This window comes from Myotis brandtii, unplaced genomic scaffold, assembly GCF_000412655.1.
Source record: "Myotis brandtii unplaced genomic scaffold, ASM41265v1 scaffold15, whole genome shotgun sequence".
Taxonomy (NCBI): Eukaryota; Metazoa; Chordata; class Mammalia; order Chiroptera; family Vespertilionidae; genus Myotis; species Myotis brandtii.
Genome location: NW_005355410.1, coordinates 718,372 through 737,103, shown reverse-complemented (window position 1 = coordinate 737,103; position 18,732 = coordinate 718,372). Strand labels below are relative to the sequence as shown.

The 18,732-nt window shown below is 38.3% G+C and overlaps 1 protein-coding gene across 4 annotated transcripts in view; it reads left to right on the top strand.

Annotated features, from left to right (window-relative positions):
- Positions 1–18,732, top strand: part of LRCH1 (leucine-rich repeats and calponin homology (CH) domain containing 1) — a 239,925-nt gene that overhangs the window by 174,228 nt on the left and 46,965 nt on the right. For all 4 annotated transcript variants that reach the window (XM_014535734.1, XM_014535736.1, XM_005861408.2 and 1 more), the window contains exons 8-11: positions 947–1,052; positions 9,298–9,422; positions 13,601–13,668; positions 14,404–14,484. In XM_014535734.1, coding sequence (XP_014391220.1) covers positions 947–1,052; positions 9,298–9,422; positions 13,601–13,668; positions 14,404–14,484 — 380 coding nt within the window. The remainder of the gene's footprint in view (positions 1–946; positions 1,053–9,297; positions 9,423–13,600; positions 13,669–14,403; positions 14,485–18,732) is intronic.

Genomic DNA, 18,732 nt, shown 5'->3' with positions numbered 1-18,732 from the left:
AATTTCTTTAAAAAGTGGTTAGGAGTCAGCAGTCCCAGTTTGTGAGAAGGATGTCCCAGATTGGAGAGGGTTCAGGCTGGGCTGAGGGACTGGGCCTCTAGTAGGAAGATAAATGAGGCTCCATATTTTATTTATAATAGAATCAGACATTTTCTGAGTAAATTTCATCAACTGGTATGGGAAACAATACTCCCACAGAAAACTTACTCCAATTACCAAATTGCAGTGTTACTCCAAAAATTCCACAAAATCCTTTAGCACTTTTATATGTTTAATGTAGCAGCCTCATCCTAAAACAGGGAAATAAACTGAAGCTTAATTTATAAAGCACGTAAAGTGCACTGTAAATAAATGAGATATTGTCACAGAGGTTGACTGTCTGCTTTCTGTGATGAGCCACATGAAATCTTAATGGAGTTTTGGTAAATTAGTGTTGTCAGAATTCACAGTAATGTCACTGTTAAAATGGTTGATTCGATATAGGACTCCTGTGGTGACATATTTGCAAGTATTCCTTTGTTCTGTCAGGTGTTGCACAGTCCTTCTTAGTACCCTGACTATGGCTCTTAGGTTAGCAAATATCGCCAGGCACTTGGTCACATTTCAGCTCAAAACATGTACAGAGAAGTATATGAGTGTTAGCTCAATAAATTTGACACAGTGAACCATATTACCAGCTCCCAGTTCAAGAAACGGGACTTTACCAGGACCCCAGAAAGCCCCACTCATGTGCCCACCCACTCACCCAAGAGCAGCCACTATCCTGACCTCAATACCATGGATTAGTTTTGCCTGTTTTAAAACTTATGTAAATGAATTGTCCTTTGTATCTGGTGTCTTTTACTCAATATTAAAAACACTCTTGTTTTTTTTAACCATATAGCATTCTCTTAATCTACATGATAACACTTCTCCTTGAATGAAGCAGTGCCTTGTTTCTTTCTAGCCTTCTGATGAAGACACTGTTAGCCTTAATGTTCCAATGTCAAATATCATGGAAGAAGAACAGATCATCAAGGAGGACTCATGCCATCACCTTAGTCCCATAAAAGGTCTGAGAATGAAAGACGGGGAGAAAGTGCTTGTTTTTTTTTAAGTTTAAAATGCTGTGTTTACAATATGCACACATATGGCAATAATAATAGTTAACTTTTACTGCACATTTCCTATGCACCAGGTACTGTGCTAATCTGTGAAGATGGTCTCATTGAAACTTCAAAACTCTAAAGTGGATACTCCTAATTATCTCAATTTTATAGAGGAAACTGAGGCTCAGAGAGTTTAAGTAATGTGCCAGTGGTCATGCAGCTAGTAAATAGTGAAGCTGTTCTCATTCTGAAGATTTATATGGATTCTTTAAATTCATTATTTGAAAGAAAATAAATGTAGATATATTACTTAGGATAACTCTATTGTAATACATAAAATCCCCAAATCTCATTGGTTTAACACAATCCAAATTAAGTTCAAATAGGAGTTGTGATTGACAGGCAGCTGCCCTCCAAGTGGTGATTCAAGGACCCAAGCTTCTTTCATGCTGAGATTTCACTCTCTTTAACATAAGATTTCCAAAGTTTCTGAATCCTTCTGTTTCAAAACAGAAGGGGGAGCACATGGAGATTTGCTCATAGGAAGTTTTTATGGACTGTGCCTAGTGGGAGCATCCAGCACTTATACCCTAGTCTTGGTTGTGTGGCCACAGCTAACTACATGTGAGGGTTGGAGATGTAGTTGAGTTGTATCCCCCAGCTTGACTTTGGACAAGTTAATGGACCTTAATTCTCTCACCTGTAAGTGATTAGATGATTAGATTAGGTAATCTTTAACTGCTTCTATAGCTTTAAAATTCTATGGTTCTTTGATAATATCAAATGATGGCCTGCATACTTTCAAAATACTAGTAATATATTTCATATCTTACTGGTGTGTTTCACAGAGTGAACCATATTACCAGCTCCCAGTTCAAGAAACAGGACTTTACCAGGACCCCAGAAAGCCTCACTCATGAAGCCCTCGTTTGATTACATTATGGCAGTATTTAGGCTGCTCCTGTTTATTCAGTGATTTTTAAAGAAAATACTAAAATTTAGTGTTTACTAATTTGTGACAGAGACTATTTCATGATGTATGACTAGTATAGAATTAAATTAATATGCAGATTATTTACCTAATAGTTTGAATATGCTTTCTTTAGTGACGAGTGAGCCATTTAAAGTTACTCAAACTTTAATGTTTGCTTTCACTTTTTACATTTAGGTTTTTAAGTGAGGACTTAAGTTTAGCCTTTATTGATCTGAGATAATGATTGGAACCATATATTGTCCAAAACTATAACTGTAAACTTTATGCAAAAATATAACTGCCACTTCATTGATTTAGATAAGTTTTATTACAGTATGCAGGATAGCAGATAGTGTTTCAGGCAAATTTAAAAATATATATATAATTTGTTGGCAGTGAGTTTTTCCCATCTGTTGTAGAAATGAGTATTCTGCTGGCCAGGAGTCCTTCATGGTGGTCCTACCTGGTCCTTTTTAGTCTTCAGATCAGAGAGAAAACATTGGTGCTCCTTTTGCCTCCCCTTCACCCTCTGGATTGCAGAGTGGAACACAGCCTAATTGGATGTGCTCTGAGAGTGCTTTCCTCCCTATGTGGCCCTTGCCATAGTCACATATTTTGTTGTTAGGATGTTAGGTTCTTGTTTTAGTTTATTCCCACACTCTTCCTTGAGATTGTTTGCTACTTAAGGACCATGAGTCAGGTTTGACTAGCTTTTTAATTCCTACAATGTTTAGCATACCTGACATTTAGTAGTTGCTCAGTAAGTATTTGATGAATTTTGAATTTGAAATATTTACTCATCACACATGACTTAGAACACAAAAGCTCTCTTATACTTTCTTTTCTTTGTTCCTTAAAAACATAAGACATGCCTGGCCGGCGTGGCTCGGTGGTTGAGTGTCAACCTATGAACTAGGCAGTCAGAGTTCGATTCCCAGTCAGCACATGCCCAGGGTTGGGGCCTCGATCCCCAATGAGGGGCATGCAAGAGGCAGCCAATCAATAATTCTCTTTCATCATTGATGTTTCTGTCTCTCTCTCTCCCTCTCCCTTCCTCTCTGAAATCAATAAAAATCTATTTAAAAAAATAGAAAAAAAGAAAAACGTAAGAAGTGAGCAGAGCAGATTTTTGTGGATGACCTGCTGCTCTCCCACACTGCCAGCATTATTAGAATAAATGCTCATATATGATTTTTTTTAAAAGCCTAAGATGGAATTTGATTTTTTTAAAAATAAATCTTTATGTTGAAAATATTACAAATGCCCCCCCCCATTTACTCCCTCCAACCCAGCGCTGTCCAAGGCCTTCACCACCCTATTGTCTATGTCCATGGGTTATGCATATACGCATACAAGGTCTTTGGTTGATTACCCCCCCCACGCAACTACATCCCCTGCCTTCCTGCCCAGAATCCACACTCTGTTCCATGCTTCCATGTCTCTGGATCCACTCCATTCATCAGTTTATTTTGTATAATGTATCGCTCACATGAGTTAGATCATGTAATACTTGTCTTTCTCTGACTGACTTATTTTGCTTAGCATGATACTCTCCAGGTCCCTTCATGCTGTCTCAAAGGGTAAGAGATTATTCTTTTTACTGCTGCATAGAATTCCATGGTATAAATGTACCACAGCTTTTTTATCCACTCATCTACTGATGGTCACTTGGGCTGTTTCCAGATCTTAGCTGTTATAAATTTTGCTGCTATGAACATAGGAGTGCATGCATTCTTTCTAATTGATGTTTCAGGTTTCTTAGGATATATTCTTAGAAGTGGGATCACTGGGTCAAATGGCAGTTCCATATTTAATTTTTTGAGGAAGCTACATACTGTTTTCCATAATGGCTGCACTAGTCTGCATTCCTCCCAGCAATATACTAGGGTTCCCTTTTCTCCCCATACTCGCCAGCACTTGTCATTTGTTGATTTGTCGATGGTAGCCATTCTGACAGGTGTAAAGTGATACCTCGTTATTGTTTTAATTTGTATCTCTTTGATGATCAATGACTTTGAGCATGTTTTGATGTCTCTTGGCCATCTGTATGTCCACTTTGGAGAAGTGTCTATTCAGGTCTTTGGCCATTTTTTAATTGAATTGTTTGTCTTCCTTTTGCTAAGTTGTATGACTTCCTTATATATTTTGGATATTAACCCTTTATCAGATGTATCATTGCCAAATATGTTCTCCCATATAGTGTGCTTCCTTTTCATTTTGTTGATGATTTATTTTGCTGAGCAGAAGCTTTTTATTTTGAAGTAGTCCCATTTGTTTATTTTCTCCTTAGTTTCCTTTGCCCCAGGACATGAATCCATAAACATATTGCGATGAGAGATGTCTGAGATTTTGCTGCCTATGGTTTCTTCTAGCATTTTTATGGTTTCACCATTTACATTTAAGTCTTTTATCAATTTTGAGTATATTCTTATGTATGGTGTAAGTTGGTGGTCTAGTTTCACTTTTTTACAATTTTCCCAACACCATTTATTGAAAAGACTGTCTTGATTCCATTGTATGCTCTTGCCTTCTTTGTCAAATATTAATTGACCATAATGGCTTGGGTCCATTTCTGGGGTCTCTGTTCTGTTCCATTGATCTATATGTCTGTTCTTGTGCCAGTACCGGGCTGTTTTGATTATGGTGGCTCTGTAATATAAATTGAAATCTGGTATTGTGATCCCTCCAACTTTGTTTTTCTTTCTCAAGATTGCTGCGGCTTTTGGGGGTCTTTTTTGGTTCCATATTAATTTTTGGAATATTTGTTCTAAATCTATGAAATATGCTGTTGGTATTTTAATAGTGATTGTATTGAATCTGTAGATTGCCTTGGGTAGTATGGATATTGTAATGATGTTGATTCTACCATTCCCTGAACATGGTATATTCTTCCACTTATTTATATCTTCTATCTTTTTTTTCAATGTCCTGTAGTTTTCCAAGTACAAGTCTTTTACCTCCTTGCTTAAATTTATTCCAAAGTATCTTAATATTTTTGTTGCAATGGTAAATGGGATTGTTTGTTTAGTTTCTCTTTCTGAGAATTCATCATTGGTGTATAAAAAAAATCATTGATTTTTGGGTGTTGATTTTGTATCCTGCTATATTGACAAATTCACTTACTAAATCTAGTAGTATTTTAGTGGAGTTTTTAGAGTTTTCTATATACAATATCATGTCATCAGCAAATAATGAGAGTTTTACTTCTTCTTTTTCAATTTGGATGCCTTTTATTTCTTCTTCTTATCTGATTGCTGTGGCTAGCAGTTCCAGTACTATGTTGAATAAGAGTGGTGAAAGCAGACATCCCTGTTTTGTTCCAATTTCTAGAGGAAATGGTTTTAGTTTTTGCCCATTGAGTATGTTCTCTGTTGGTTTGTCATATATGGCTTTTATCATGTTGAGATATGCTCCCTCTAATCTCACTTTGCTGAGAGTTTTTAATTAAAAAAAAGGGTGTTGGATTTTGTTGAATGCTTTTTCTGCATCTATTGATGTGATCATGTGATTTTTATCTTTCAGTTTGTTTATGTGATGTGTCACGTTTATTGATTTGCAAATATTATACCAGCTTTGCATTCCTTGAATAAATCCCACTTGGTCATTATGTATGATCTCTTTAACATATTGCTGGATCCGATTTGCTAATATTTTGTTGAGAATGTTAGCATCTATGTTCATCAGGGATATTGGCTTATAATTCTCTGTCTTTTTAGTGTTTTTATGTGGTTTTGGAATTAGAATAATGCTGGCCTCATAAAAAGAGCTTGGAAGTGTTCCCTCCTCTTGGATTTTTTGGAATAATTTGAGGAGTATAGGTGTTAGTCCTTCTTTGAAAGTTTGGTAAAACTCCCCTGTAAAACCATGCAGACCTGGGCTTTTGTTTGCTGGGAGTTTTTTTTTTTATTACTGCTTCTATTTCATCAGTTGCTATTGGCCAATTTAGGTTTTCGGATTCTTCCTGATTCAGTTTTGGGAGATTGTATTTTTCTAGGAATTTGTCTATTTCATCCACATTGTCCAACTTATTGGCATATAGTTGTTCATAGTATTTTCTTACAATCTTTTGTATTTATGTGGTGTCAGTGGTTACTTCTTCATTTGTGTTTCTGATTTCATTTATTTGGGACTTCTGTCTTTGTTTCTTGATGAGTCTGGCTAATGGTTTGTCAATCTTGTTTATCCTTTCAAAGAACCAGCTCTTGGTTTCATTGATTTTTCATATATTTTTTTAGTCTGTATGTCATTTATTTCTGCTCTAATCTTTATTATTTCCTTGCTTCTACTTACTCTGGGCTTTTTTCGTTGCTCTCTTTCTAGTTCTTTAAGTTGTAGGGTTAAATAGTTTATTGCTGATTTTTTTTTTTTGAGGTATGCCTATAGTGCTATGAACTTCACTCTCAGGACTGCTTTTGCTGTGTCCCAGAGGTTTTGGCTTGTTGTGTGTTCATTTTCATTTGTTTTTTAATTTCTTTCTTGACATGCTATTTAGCCTCCATGTGTTGTAATGTTTTGGGATGTTTTTATTGTAGTTGATTTCTAATTTCATCCCACTGTGATCTGAGAAGATGCTTGATTTTGATTTCAATTTTCTTGAACTTGTATATACTTTTTTTGTGTCCTAACATGTGGTCTATCTTTGTGAATGACCCATGTACATTTGAGAGGAATGTATATTCTGCAGCTTTGGGGTGAAATGTTAAATTCATCTGTTCCATTATGTCCTTTAGAGTCACTGTTTCCTTGTTAATTTTTTGTCTAGAAGTTCTATCCATTGAAGTCAGTGGGGTATTAAAGTCCCCTATTATGATTATATTGTTGTCTATCTCTCCCTTAAAGTCCTCTAGAAGTTTTTTATGTATATTTAGATGTTCGTATATTGGGTGCATCTATGTTTACTAGGGTTATATCCTCTTATTGGATTGATCCCTTTAGTATTATGTAGTGATTTTTGTTGTCTCTTTGGTGACCTTTATTTTGAAGTCTATTTTGTCAGATATGAATATTGCTACCCCAGGTTTTTTTCTTTTCCATTTGCATGGAAATGTTGTTCCCCATCCCTTCACTCTCATCCTATGTGAGTCTGTTCTTCTGCGGTGGGTCTCTTGTAGACAGCATATAGTTGTGTCATGCTTTCATATCCATTCATCTATACTATGTCTTTTGATTGGAGATTTTATCCATTTACATTTAAGGTTATTATTGATAGGTACTTATTTATTGCCATTTTAATTCTATATGCCTAGGTTTTTCTCTCTCTTCTTCTCATTACAGCAGTTTCTTTAGCATTTCTTGTAATGCTGGCTTGGTGGTGATAAACTCCTTTAGCCTTTTTTTTTTTTTGTTCGGGAAGCTCTTTATTTCACTGTCTATTTTGAATGATAGCCTTGCTGTATATAGTAATCTTGGTTTCAGATCCTTGCTTTCCATTACCTTGCGTACTTCATGCCATTCCCTATGCGAATATTGTTGAAGTTTCATGTTGTCCCACAGATTCCTTAAGCTGCCTTCTGTTTTTAAATTGTTTTTTATTTTTGGTTCTCTGGTTGAGTGATTTTTTTCTACCCTGTCTTCTAATTCACTGATGCGATCCTCAGCTTCCCCTATTCTGCTGTGTATTCCTTCCAGTGTGTTCTTTATTTGTGCTGTGTCATCCTTTATTTCTGTTTTCATAGTTACTATATCTTTTCTCATTCTGTAGAGCATCTTTACCATCATTATTCTGTACCCTTTTTCAGATAAGTTTCTTATCTCCATTTCATTTATCTCTTCTTCTGGAGAATTCTCTTGTTTTTTCATTTGGGAGTTGTTTCTTTGTCTCCTCATTTTGGGTGCCTGTTTGGTTTTGTGACTATATATTAGGTAGATCTTCTATGCCTCTCTCATTCTTTAGTGCAGGACAGTGTCAAACACTGTTTTTGTGTAATGAGATCAGGCAAAGACTCAAAGCCCCCAGAGTTCGCCTCTGCTTGCAGTCTGATTTGATTTAGTCTTGAATAGCCCTCAGGCAATCATCCACAGTTGTGGCAAGTTTTTCCCAACTGGATGGTGCAATTGCTTCTACCTGGAGGCTAATTGTTATTCTCAGTCTCTTAATGGGCCTCAGAAACTCCACACCTTGGGGAAAGGATTTTTTTCCAATAGGGTGAGTCAACTGTCAACACCCCCCCACACACACACACACCAGGCAAAACCGCCTAGATAGCAATTGTCTGAGTGAGAAAGATGACCTCCACAGTGTGAGGGAATGACTCAGCACAGGAAACCAGGGTGTCTGTCTTCTGAGCTCTTACCCCAGAGCCCCCAAACCTGGCTTCTGCTCACATAGCTCTAGTCCACTCCACCCTCCCTCGGCTGGAGCACAAGGTGAGTGGCTGCATAGGGACTTTTGTGTGTTGGTCCTTTAAGAGGGTGCCTGCATTTCCAGCCATCTCTCCCTGGCAGACAGCAACCCTGCTGCTTTTCACAATCAGATGTTATGTGGGCCACTTTCTCAGTTCTGGTGCAGCCCAGATTGGAGATTAGACCCCAGAGTTCTCAATGGGAACCTCCCACAGCTGAGATATCTCTCTGGAACTTCAGCTGCTGCCTGTGGGAGCCCGGCCAGCCTTCTTGCGCCTCCACCCTCCTACCAGTCTCTATGCAGCCTCCACTTTCCATCCTTGGTTATCAGGGTTCTCTCCAGTGAGTCTTCCATTGATTAGTCTGGAAGTTTTTCTGTAATTTAGTTGTAAATCCAGTTTGGTCCTGGGAGCGTGTTCATGCAGCATCCACTTACTCCTCCACCATTTTTAATCATACTCATTTCTTTCAAAAGAAACAAAGCCATATACAGTGGGGCCTTGACTTATGAGTTTAATTTGTTCTGAGACCTGGCTCATTAAGGAGCTCGTTAACTCAAATTACTCTATCAACTCAATGCAAAAAATCGTCCCAGAGACAGCTGGTATCTCAAAAAACTCGTTAGTCGGGACACTCGTTAGTCAAGGCCCCACTGTAGAAGCTTTTAACTTTTAAATTTAGTTTGTGGCTTTCTGTTACTTTTGCTTTCTTCCTCTTCTTTCTTCTTTTATCTTTTCCTTACATCATTCAGGGAAGAGAAAACTTGGGTCATATACCTCCTTAAAAGGTAAGAGAGAAAATTGATATGATTAGATGATACATTTCAGGGTAATCTGTACTTTGTTCATCAGTTTGTGAAATCATGCTTTCTGTCTGTCTATTTTTTTCTAATAGGGGACTTTCATCAGGAATTTCGATCAAAGCCTTCCCTTGGTGACAATGACAACTCTGGAGAAGAAAGAGACCAATTTACCCATGGAACAGATGTTCTCCACTCGGAATTTATAAATTATATTAAGGCAAGTTGAGGATCAACTAATTTTTTTATTTATTTACTTCTGTTTGATTCAAGGTTACCAATGCATCACCTTAAATGTCATCTTACTGCCACCTTTATAACATCTTCTCAAAGCTCAGCATATTTTTCTTTTTTTGTAAAATTGATTGATTTTCGAGGGAGAAGAGGAGAGAGAGAGAGACACCAATTTATTGTTCTGCTTGTTTATGCATTCACTGGTTGTTTTCTGCATTCCTGTAGTGTCCTGACTGAGAATCGAACCCTCAATCTTGTCACATTGGAATGCTCTAACCAACTGAGCTACCAGGCCTCAGTATTGATATTGGTTTTCTGACATTAGGAGCCAGTCCCTCCCATACATACCTTTTCATTTGTTGGCATATGTATATGGTTTTCTTTTGAATTCAGAAATTACTCATCTTGCCACTATTCAGTGCATTGTATCCATTAGCAAATGTCAGAGTTGCCCATTACCATTCAGTAAAAGGCAAACTAGACAAATTTCACATTCTCTTCAATGTATTGTAGGTGAATACTTTTCTTGGGAGTATGTCCACAGTATAAAGAGAAAAATGGAGACTTTCAGGATCTGGAAATGAATGTCTTCCCTTTTTGGGAGTTCACTCTGAGGACACTTGTTCCAGAACCATTGTAGTTACAGTGAGGTGTTGAAAGGTTGGATGAAGTTGCTAAGCTTCATCATAGTGGTGGCAAAAAGAAGAGAGGAAAACTAGCCTTTTACTGAAGCTGGTAGTTAAGGTTTCATTTGGAGACATGATTAAGTGCCTTGGTATGTTTCTGCCAGTTTTTTTGGTTAGGTTGTGGCACTGAAGAATGCAAGGATGATTCATTTGGTAAAATTCAGATTTGTGGCTTCTGAGAGATGGTGGTCTTTGAGTTAATGTGCTAAAGCCAAGCATGGGGTCTCTAAGAGCACATCCTTATTTCCTGAGAACTGTGTTAGGATGGCTGGAGTCTGTCTAAACTAATGTCTGTGGCCATCACCTCCAAGGGAACTGTGAGGAAAATTGTGAATTTACACTGTATAGTAAGTACCCTGGTGTACTCAAGAGGTCTTTATGCTCTCAAGACAAAAATAAAGAACCTGACATAGTACTTACATTTGTAGAAACTAAGATGATTTTAAGAAGTTATATACAAGCATACCTCAGAGATATTGTGGGTTTGGTTCCAGACCACTGCAATAAAGCAAATAATTCAATAAAGTGAGTCACATGAATTTTGTGGTTTTCTAGTGCATATAAAAAGTATGTTTACCCTATACTGTAGTCTATTAAGTTTGCAATAGCATTGTTTTGAAAAAAAATGTATATACATTAATTTAAAAATACATTATTGCTAAAAAGTTGTAACCATCATCTGAGCCTTCAGTATGTCATAATCTTTTTCCTAGTGGAGAGTCTTACCTTCGATTTATAAAAAAAAATCCAATATCTGCAAAGTTCAATACAGTGACATGCAATGAAACGAGGTATGCCTGTAGAAGGATGAAACACAGAAATACTTAACTCTTTATATCTAATCCATCAATTCTTGTTTCAAAATATCTCACAGCCACTGCCTCATTTGTGCCCTCTACCTCTATTGACATTGCTTTAGTTAAGTTTTATCATTTCTAATTCTGATGACTGCAAGAGTCCCACTTACCCAAACTTCTCACTCAGTGTCCTGCCCCCTGCATGCACATGCGTGTGCGCACACACTTACTTGTTCTGCCGCCAGCCATTCTCCTACAGTGCAAATCTAACGATATTGCTCTGAGGCCAGTAGTTTTCACAAAGTTCTCCCAGATTTGACCCCTATCTATTAGTTCTGGAATAAGCCTGTCATAAAATATGGAAAAGTGGGCTTTCATCTTTATTTTATGAATAGTTTATCTTAAGTTGAAAATCTAAAGTAAAAATGGAAACCCTGAAGGAAAACAATCAAAGCAGTTAGTAAAATAAAGCATTTTGTTTCACAAAAGCAAATTTCCCTAGATTCAGAGATTTTAGGAAGCAAAGGGCTTTCCTTTGTGGAAATGGCTGCTCTACAGAATGGACCCTGAGGGTAGAGTCTAGGGGAGTAAATAGGGATGTAGAAACCTATTTTGCAAATGTCCGCTCCTACAAGAGGCTTCTCTTGGAAACTTGAGCAAAGAACTACTACTAGTAAAATAAAACCAAATCTACAATGAAAAGTCATACATTGAAAACCAGCCCTCTTTCAGCCTTGACTTGCATCCCTTTAAAAACCTGAGAGTGTACATGACAGCCAACAATGTGCTGACCACTCAGTCCTTGAGGAGCCAGAGTTGTGTTTTATATAACCCTGTTTTCTCTCCTTCACTGAATTAGCATCTTTTGTTTTTGTAACTACAGTTGATCCTCATTATTCTCGGTAGCTTTGTTGTATAAAGTCACCTCAAAACACTGAATTATCAAATACTGAGCCATTGCTCCAAAGTATAAATACAGGGTTAGGTTCCCTGTCAAATGTTCAATACATAACCTTGCTTATTGTGTTTAATGGATTTTATTGTATTTATGTGTGTTTCTATTTAAAAACACTTTATTTAATATGTTTTGTTGATTAATTAACATTGAACTTGAAGCCCACACCACCAACTCATGGCTAAATGAAGTTTGTCTAACATGTTTTCTCTGTTATGGGACATCACAGCCTTCTTGTGCTTAGGAACATTAGACCACACTTCAGCACCTTGCTTGGGAGCATTGTATACAGCAAAACCACCCCAAAAAAGCACAAAAATGTGAAAATGTTGCACTAACTATACTCTAAAGGACACTTGTTTACACTATGACACCTGAAACAAGAAGGTGGAGGGTTTCCTTGCTCATTGTCAGCTGGAACTGTGCATGTCGGGAACTCAGGATTTTTCACAGTTCTCAGCATGCCTGCGAATAACTCTAGAGCACCACGAGTATTGATTTCAGGGTTACAAGTAAATTTTATTGAGTAGGCAAATTTATAAATATGGAATTTGCAAATAATTAAGATCAACTATGTAACTGTCTAACTTAGCAAAAGAAACCCAGTAAGACCTATTTTGCATACTACAAGGAAAACCAATATTTCATACTATTGGCTACTTTTTATTATGAAACTTAAAATTAGAAGGAAATACCCATGGCTCTTGTAGTTGAAGCCCAACAAGAAAAGATATGAACATGTTTTCTCAGTCATGTATGGTAGTGTATTTTCTCCCATGAATTTCACTATCATTTGGATAGTGTGGCACAATAATTTATATGTTGACTTTATGATGCACTAAAAGTATAGTCAATATAGAAAATGTCTGAGTATTTTTCAAGCCAGAGACTGGCATCAGGTGGCAAGCCACCTCTTTGGAAGAAGACTCGTTCTCAGTGACACATCTGGAGAATTGGCTGGGCCTGAGTTAACGATGTGTCAGAACCTTGAAGCAGGAAACAGTCCTTTTGGTTGTTGTTCCTTCCTTGTCAGAGAAACATACACTCATTCAGGGTGGCTTCTGTTCTAGCTGTTGGCTGAGCAAAAGTAGCATTTCTCTGTGTCAGAGAAGAAAGTAGAAAGAAGCATCTGGAAGTTCCAACAGTGGGACACACCTTTCCAATACTCCCACCAATGTTTCTTTGAGAAAATAATCAGGGTGGTGGGGGGCAGGAATTTCAGTGAAATCTGGATGTTACATATATGAAGCCTATTAGATGTCATTTGAGGCATTTTCTGTTGTTAAGTATTTTATACATTATTTTTTCCGAAACACACACACACCTTTCTCCTCTTACAAATGCCAGAATGCTTTCTCATGTGACTGACAAGCCCAACAGAAGAATCTTTGGACATCAGGAGGTGCTAAGACAGCAGTAAGGAATTATGTTTTAAATTTTTGACAGTAAGTTAACAAGTATTGTGGTCCTATTCTAGGTTTTCTTTTTAAAATTTTATCTTTAATTATGGTAAACTAAATATAACATAAACTTATCATCCCAATGATATTCCATTGTATGTATTGACCACACTTTGTTTATTCATTCATTCATTGAGGGACACTTGGGTTGTTTTCATATTTTGCCTATTGTGAATAGTACTGCTATGAACATGGGCTTGGTCAGGGTTTGACTGTGACTGTTGATGGCCAGTGGCTATCAGAAAACCCATGTGTTCTTTCCACAGGATAGGGCAGAAGACTGTGAAGAACTGTTACGAATAGAAGAGGATATACACTGGCAACCCGAGGGAATGTGAGTACCGAGGGCCTAGTTATGAGCCACTATCCTGTAAATTGCATGGTTTAAGCAGAATGGAAGCCCTGTCATGATAAGAATTCTGGTCTGCTTTTCTTTGGGTAGCTGATTTTCTTACCCAAAGATATTGATAAGAAGTAGCCAGTTTTCCTCTGTCTAATGCTTATTGTCACAGTGTTAGGGCAATACAGTGCAAGGTCATACCTTTTCCTTGGCCCAAAGTTTTATCAGATTTGAGACTAGAGGTAGAAATGTGTGATTCAGAGAAATAGATAGGACTTCTAAAGTGAAGAATCTAGCTTCCTTCCATTTGTATGAAGGAGCTGACAGCTGGACCTAAAGTAGCCCTGGTCCCCTTTCTTTATCCAGGCTCTTCAGTTTTAAGATCTGAGAAAAATCTAGTGCCCTGATCCTAAGTTTAATAATTGTAATAGTTAGCATTTATTAAATACCACATGCCAGGCACTATCCTAAATACCTCACTTCACCTTTACAGGTACCCCATTTCACCTTTAAAACAATCCTATTAAGTTCTATTTGTTGTTCCCCATTTCCCAGAGGACAAAACTGAGGCACAGAAAGATTATTTTGCCAAAGGTCACAGAGAGCCAGGTCAAAATCAGTTTTTATATGTTAGATGGATTTTTGTAATTTTGCTCTTAAGAACTTGGATCATATTCATATTCTGTGATGGTTTTCATTCTCATGCCCGGTTTCATGCTGCTGAACAAGTTCATCTAAAGACCAGGAAATGACTACAGCAATGATTGAACAGCTGAGAGAAGCAGTAGATTTGCTGCAAGATCCCAACAGGTATGCATGTCTTTCTTTGGCCCAGGCTTCATGTGCAAATAATACATACTAATTCATGGAACACATTATCTCACTTTATAAAGATAGTTATATACACAGTATGGGCTCTGTCTAACCACTAATAAAGAAGTCATTCTAAGTGCTTGTTTTCCCAAGATCCATAAATAAGAGTCAAACTTCTATAGGGATTGAAACCAGTTCCCCCTTTCTCCACCCTTCAGTGAAATTTATTCACTCTTCCTGAAATTCATATGGGAATCTTTGGTATAATTCTTAAAAAACAGAAATATGGCCCTAGCTGGTTTGGCTCAGTGGGTAGAGCATCGGCCTGCGGACCAAAGGGTCCCCAGTTCGATTCCAGTCAAGGACACATACCTCAGTTGGAGGCTCCTCCCCACCACTGGCCCTGGTAGGGGCTCCTGCAGGAGGCAACCAGTCAATGTGTTTCTCTCACATCGATATTCCTTTGTCTTTCCTTCTCTCTTGACTCTCTAAAAATTAATGGAAAAATATCCTCGGGTGAGGATTAAAAAAAAGAGAGAGAAAACAGAAATATGGTAATTCCTGTTTATAGAACTACAAGGGAGATTTCCCAAAAAGGGAAGAATCATTATGCCAAGTAGTACTACCATATTTATTTGATCATGGCAAATATATGTTAATTAAATAATATATTTCTAAAGATTTGGGTTACAAGGTGATTTTTTTTGAAGTTTTTTAAAAATATATTTTTATTGATTTCAGAGAGGAAGGAAGAGGGAGAGAGAGATAGAACCATCAATGATGAGAGAGAATCATTGATTGGCTGCCTCCTGCACACCCCTCACTGGGGATCGAGCCCACAACCTGGGCATATGCCCGGACCGGGAATTGAACCTGTGACCTCTTGGTTCTTAGGTCGACACTCTACCGCTGAGCTACACCCGGCTGAGCTACAAGGTGATTTTTAAATTGGATTAGCCATTGTCAATAACTACTACATGCATTAGATTAATTTTTTGGTTACTTAGTTAAGGATAATGAAATTCCTATTGACAAAATATTTTTCAGTAAGACAATATACATGGTATCAGGTAATAACTACCTTATCATTAGAGAAATAGATCCAAAGCCTATTCCTGGTAAACTCTTTAGGGGTCCTGGGAATTTAAATATGAAAATGATGTGGTTTTGTAATGTGGTGAATGTGGAAATCACACCACGCTGATTTCAGCTAGGTTCTGGGAACTTAGGAAAAGGTGGTTAGTGAGTGTACACCACCAGTGTTGTCAGGTCCTGAAAAAATAGTGATGGGTCAGATTGAGTATGACTGAAAATCTTTATCTGTTGATTGAAAAGCATTTTGATTCTGCAGACATTAATTGAGTGCTTAGAGCATAGGAAGATCTACAGTGTGCACCTTGGGGGATATAAAGATGAACTTAAACTATAGTAGATGGAGATTGCCTTGAGTAGTTATTGTAAATGTAACTGATTAACTTGTTTAAAAATTGATAGAGTGTCACTTGACCCCAGATGAAAAAAGGGAGCTGGCTAGACCAGCCTTCCTAAAGGTTTGGATATTAACCTTTAGTAACTAGCAATTTCAAGGAGAAAGCAAATTCTGGATTGAATTAAAAGCTTGGGCAAAGTTACAGAGGTCAAAAAGAAAGGAACAAGTTTTAAAAATCTCAGGCAGGTAAGATGATCTCCATCCTGGCCATGCTTCAGTATCACTTGTGGAACTTTCAAAAGAGACACCCTTGACATTACTTGTGAGTTTGGGTTCTGGCCATTTCCACTTTATAAAAGTAATGCTGGTGCCTCTGATGTACAGCCAGCACTGAGAATCACCAGGGGGACATTTCGAGTGGGGCAGGGGTTGACTTTGAATGCTGTTGCGGAGCTGAGACTTTATTTTATTATGTGCAGGGAAGATAATGATGGATAAAAAATGATTATTCATGTTGTTAATTCTTTCTAATCATTGTTTCAGGCCTAGCTTTTTATTAAGTGCCTGATCAAGGCATGCTCTTTAGAGAGCTGAGTTTCGTATCCTAAACCAAGGTAATTAGAAGGTAGGAAACAGACAAAAGAGCCTGTGTGTGTGTGTGTGTGTGTGTGTGTGTATGTGTGTGTGTGTGTGTGTGTTGTGTGTTACAAGTACTTACTTTTTAAGGTTGTGAGGACTTGAAGTAATATATAAACTACTAGTGGGAAGGTAAATTGGCAAAACCATTCCAGAAGGCATCCTAGTAGTATGTATTTGTAGTTTAAAAAATATAGAAACCATTTATTTAAAAGAATTCTAAAAATTTATCCTAAGGGGCTAAAGGATATGAGCAAAGATTGTGAGGGGGGAGGTATTTTAATAACAAATATTTGGAAAAAAGGAAATATATTTTGGTTATTAATAAGGCGGGATATTATGTATCCAATAAAATGTTTATTAAAGTTTCCAATATTAGAATGCTCATTATGTAATGCTAATTTTAAAAAAGTATATAAAATGCTTAAAGTTTGATCCCAATAATATAAATAGAATTAGGTTTCAAATGTGTAAGAAGCTAAGAAAAAATTAAAACTGGAAGTATATTATGATGGAGAATTTTCTGCAGGTGTTTCTAAATACTTTTAATACTTGTATATATTATACTTAGTCAGTGGTAAGTACTATTGTAGTTCTTTGATGATTACATGAAGTGGATGGTGAGAAGGCTGGGAGGGAATGGTCCAAGATGTTTTAGAGCTGAGCCCCTGGCATTTCTGAGATGGGGAATCAGGAGGGACAGCAGGTTTGAAGAGGATGTTGAGGTCAGCTTACGATGTGCTGAATAATACCCAAGGCAGCGATGTGGCGATGTACATTCAGCTGCTAGATATTTAGTTCTGGGACTTTGAGAGTTAGATTGGAAAGTCATTTTCACAAGGTGCTGAAGTAACAGAAACCGTGTAAGAGGATGAGGTTCTCAAGGGCAGGAAATGGATGGGAAGGGAATGTGAGCCCAGGACAGAGCCTTGAAGACAGGACGTGACAGAGAAGGCCACACTGGGCTCACACTTTATACTGTTTTCATACATCTACCTTTTACATCTTGTATCACTCTCCCAATGAAATTTTATTACAAGTTCTAGATTGATTAATATATGAGCCCAAAGCAAAAAAGAGCAGTCTATTTAGGTGGAAATAGCAGTGGCATGGGAATATGAGACTGGAACCCAGGAGTAAGATCCAAGTGACCTGGAGAGAGGGAGTAGATTCCTTTCTGGACCTCAATTTTGCCATCCTTCATGAGAAGTGGGATGAACTGAGAATTGTGAGATTCTTCCTGTCCAGCTTGGAAATGTCTGAGGCAATGAGTTGCCAAGGATGTTGAGCAAGTGGGAATGGGGAGTGTTTGCCTAATTGTAGGAGCAACCTTCCAAGTGATAGTTGATTTGCATCTTTATGGGTGATATTTTAAAATTACTAGAAGCCCCGTGCACAAAAATTTGTGCACTGGCGGGGGAGGTGTGGGTGGTGGTGGGTCCCTCAGCCCAACCTGTGCCCTCTCACAGTCTGGGACCCCTCGGGAGATAACCACCTGCTGGCTTAGGCCCGCTCCCCTGGTGGCAGATGGCACACCCAATCCCGCGGTGTCTGCCCCGTCTCCCCCAGTCACAAATGGCAGGCCCGATTCCAAGCTGGGGCGGGCGGTGGCTCGGGATCGTGCTGAGGTCCCTGTGGATGTTCAGGCTCCGAAAGCATAGTTTCTCTTTCTTGGTTTTGTTTTTACTTCTTGAAATTGAAATGTGTTAAAAAAATTTTTTTTTCTGCACCTTTTCGGGTCCCAGGGACCCCGCCATGCACCAGCTGTCCTTTCCCAGCTGGATGCTCCTCCGAGCTTTTCATGGAGGGGCAACCTTTTAGGTTGTGGGGTGCGTTGAGAGAAGCCTGTCTTTCTGAAAGCGAGTGTTTGATTTGGGGATTTATGGTCTGGCTGAGGAGCCCCCAGGGCCCACTCAGAACAGTAGGGGCAGCCACAGTGAGTGACCAAAGAAACCAGAGAAAAGTTAGGAGACAATAAACGGTTTGATTTCTAATTCCGCATGTTGCAGGAGCCGAGGTGCACCCTGGATTTTCCAGGGAGAGAGTGAGCAAGTTGCATGTGTGTCCACTGCCCCTCACACAGCCGGCCACTTGGAGTGTGACTTTCGCCAGCAAGGGCGTGGACGTGGCCGCCTGGGCCTTGTTCCCGCCTTTGCAGATGCATGTGTGTGTGTGTGGAG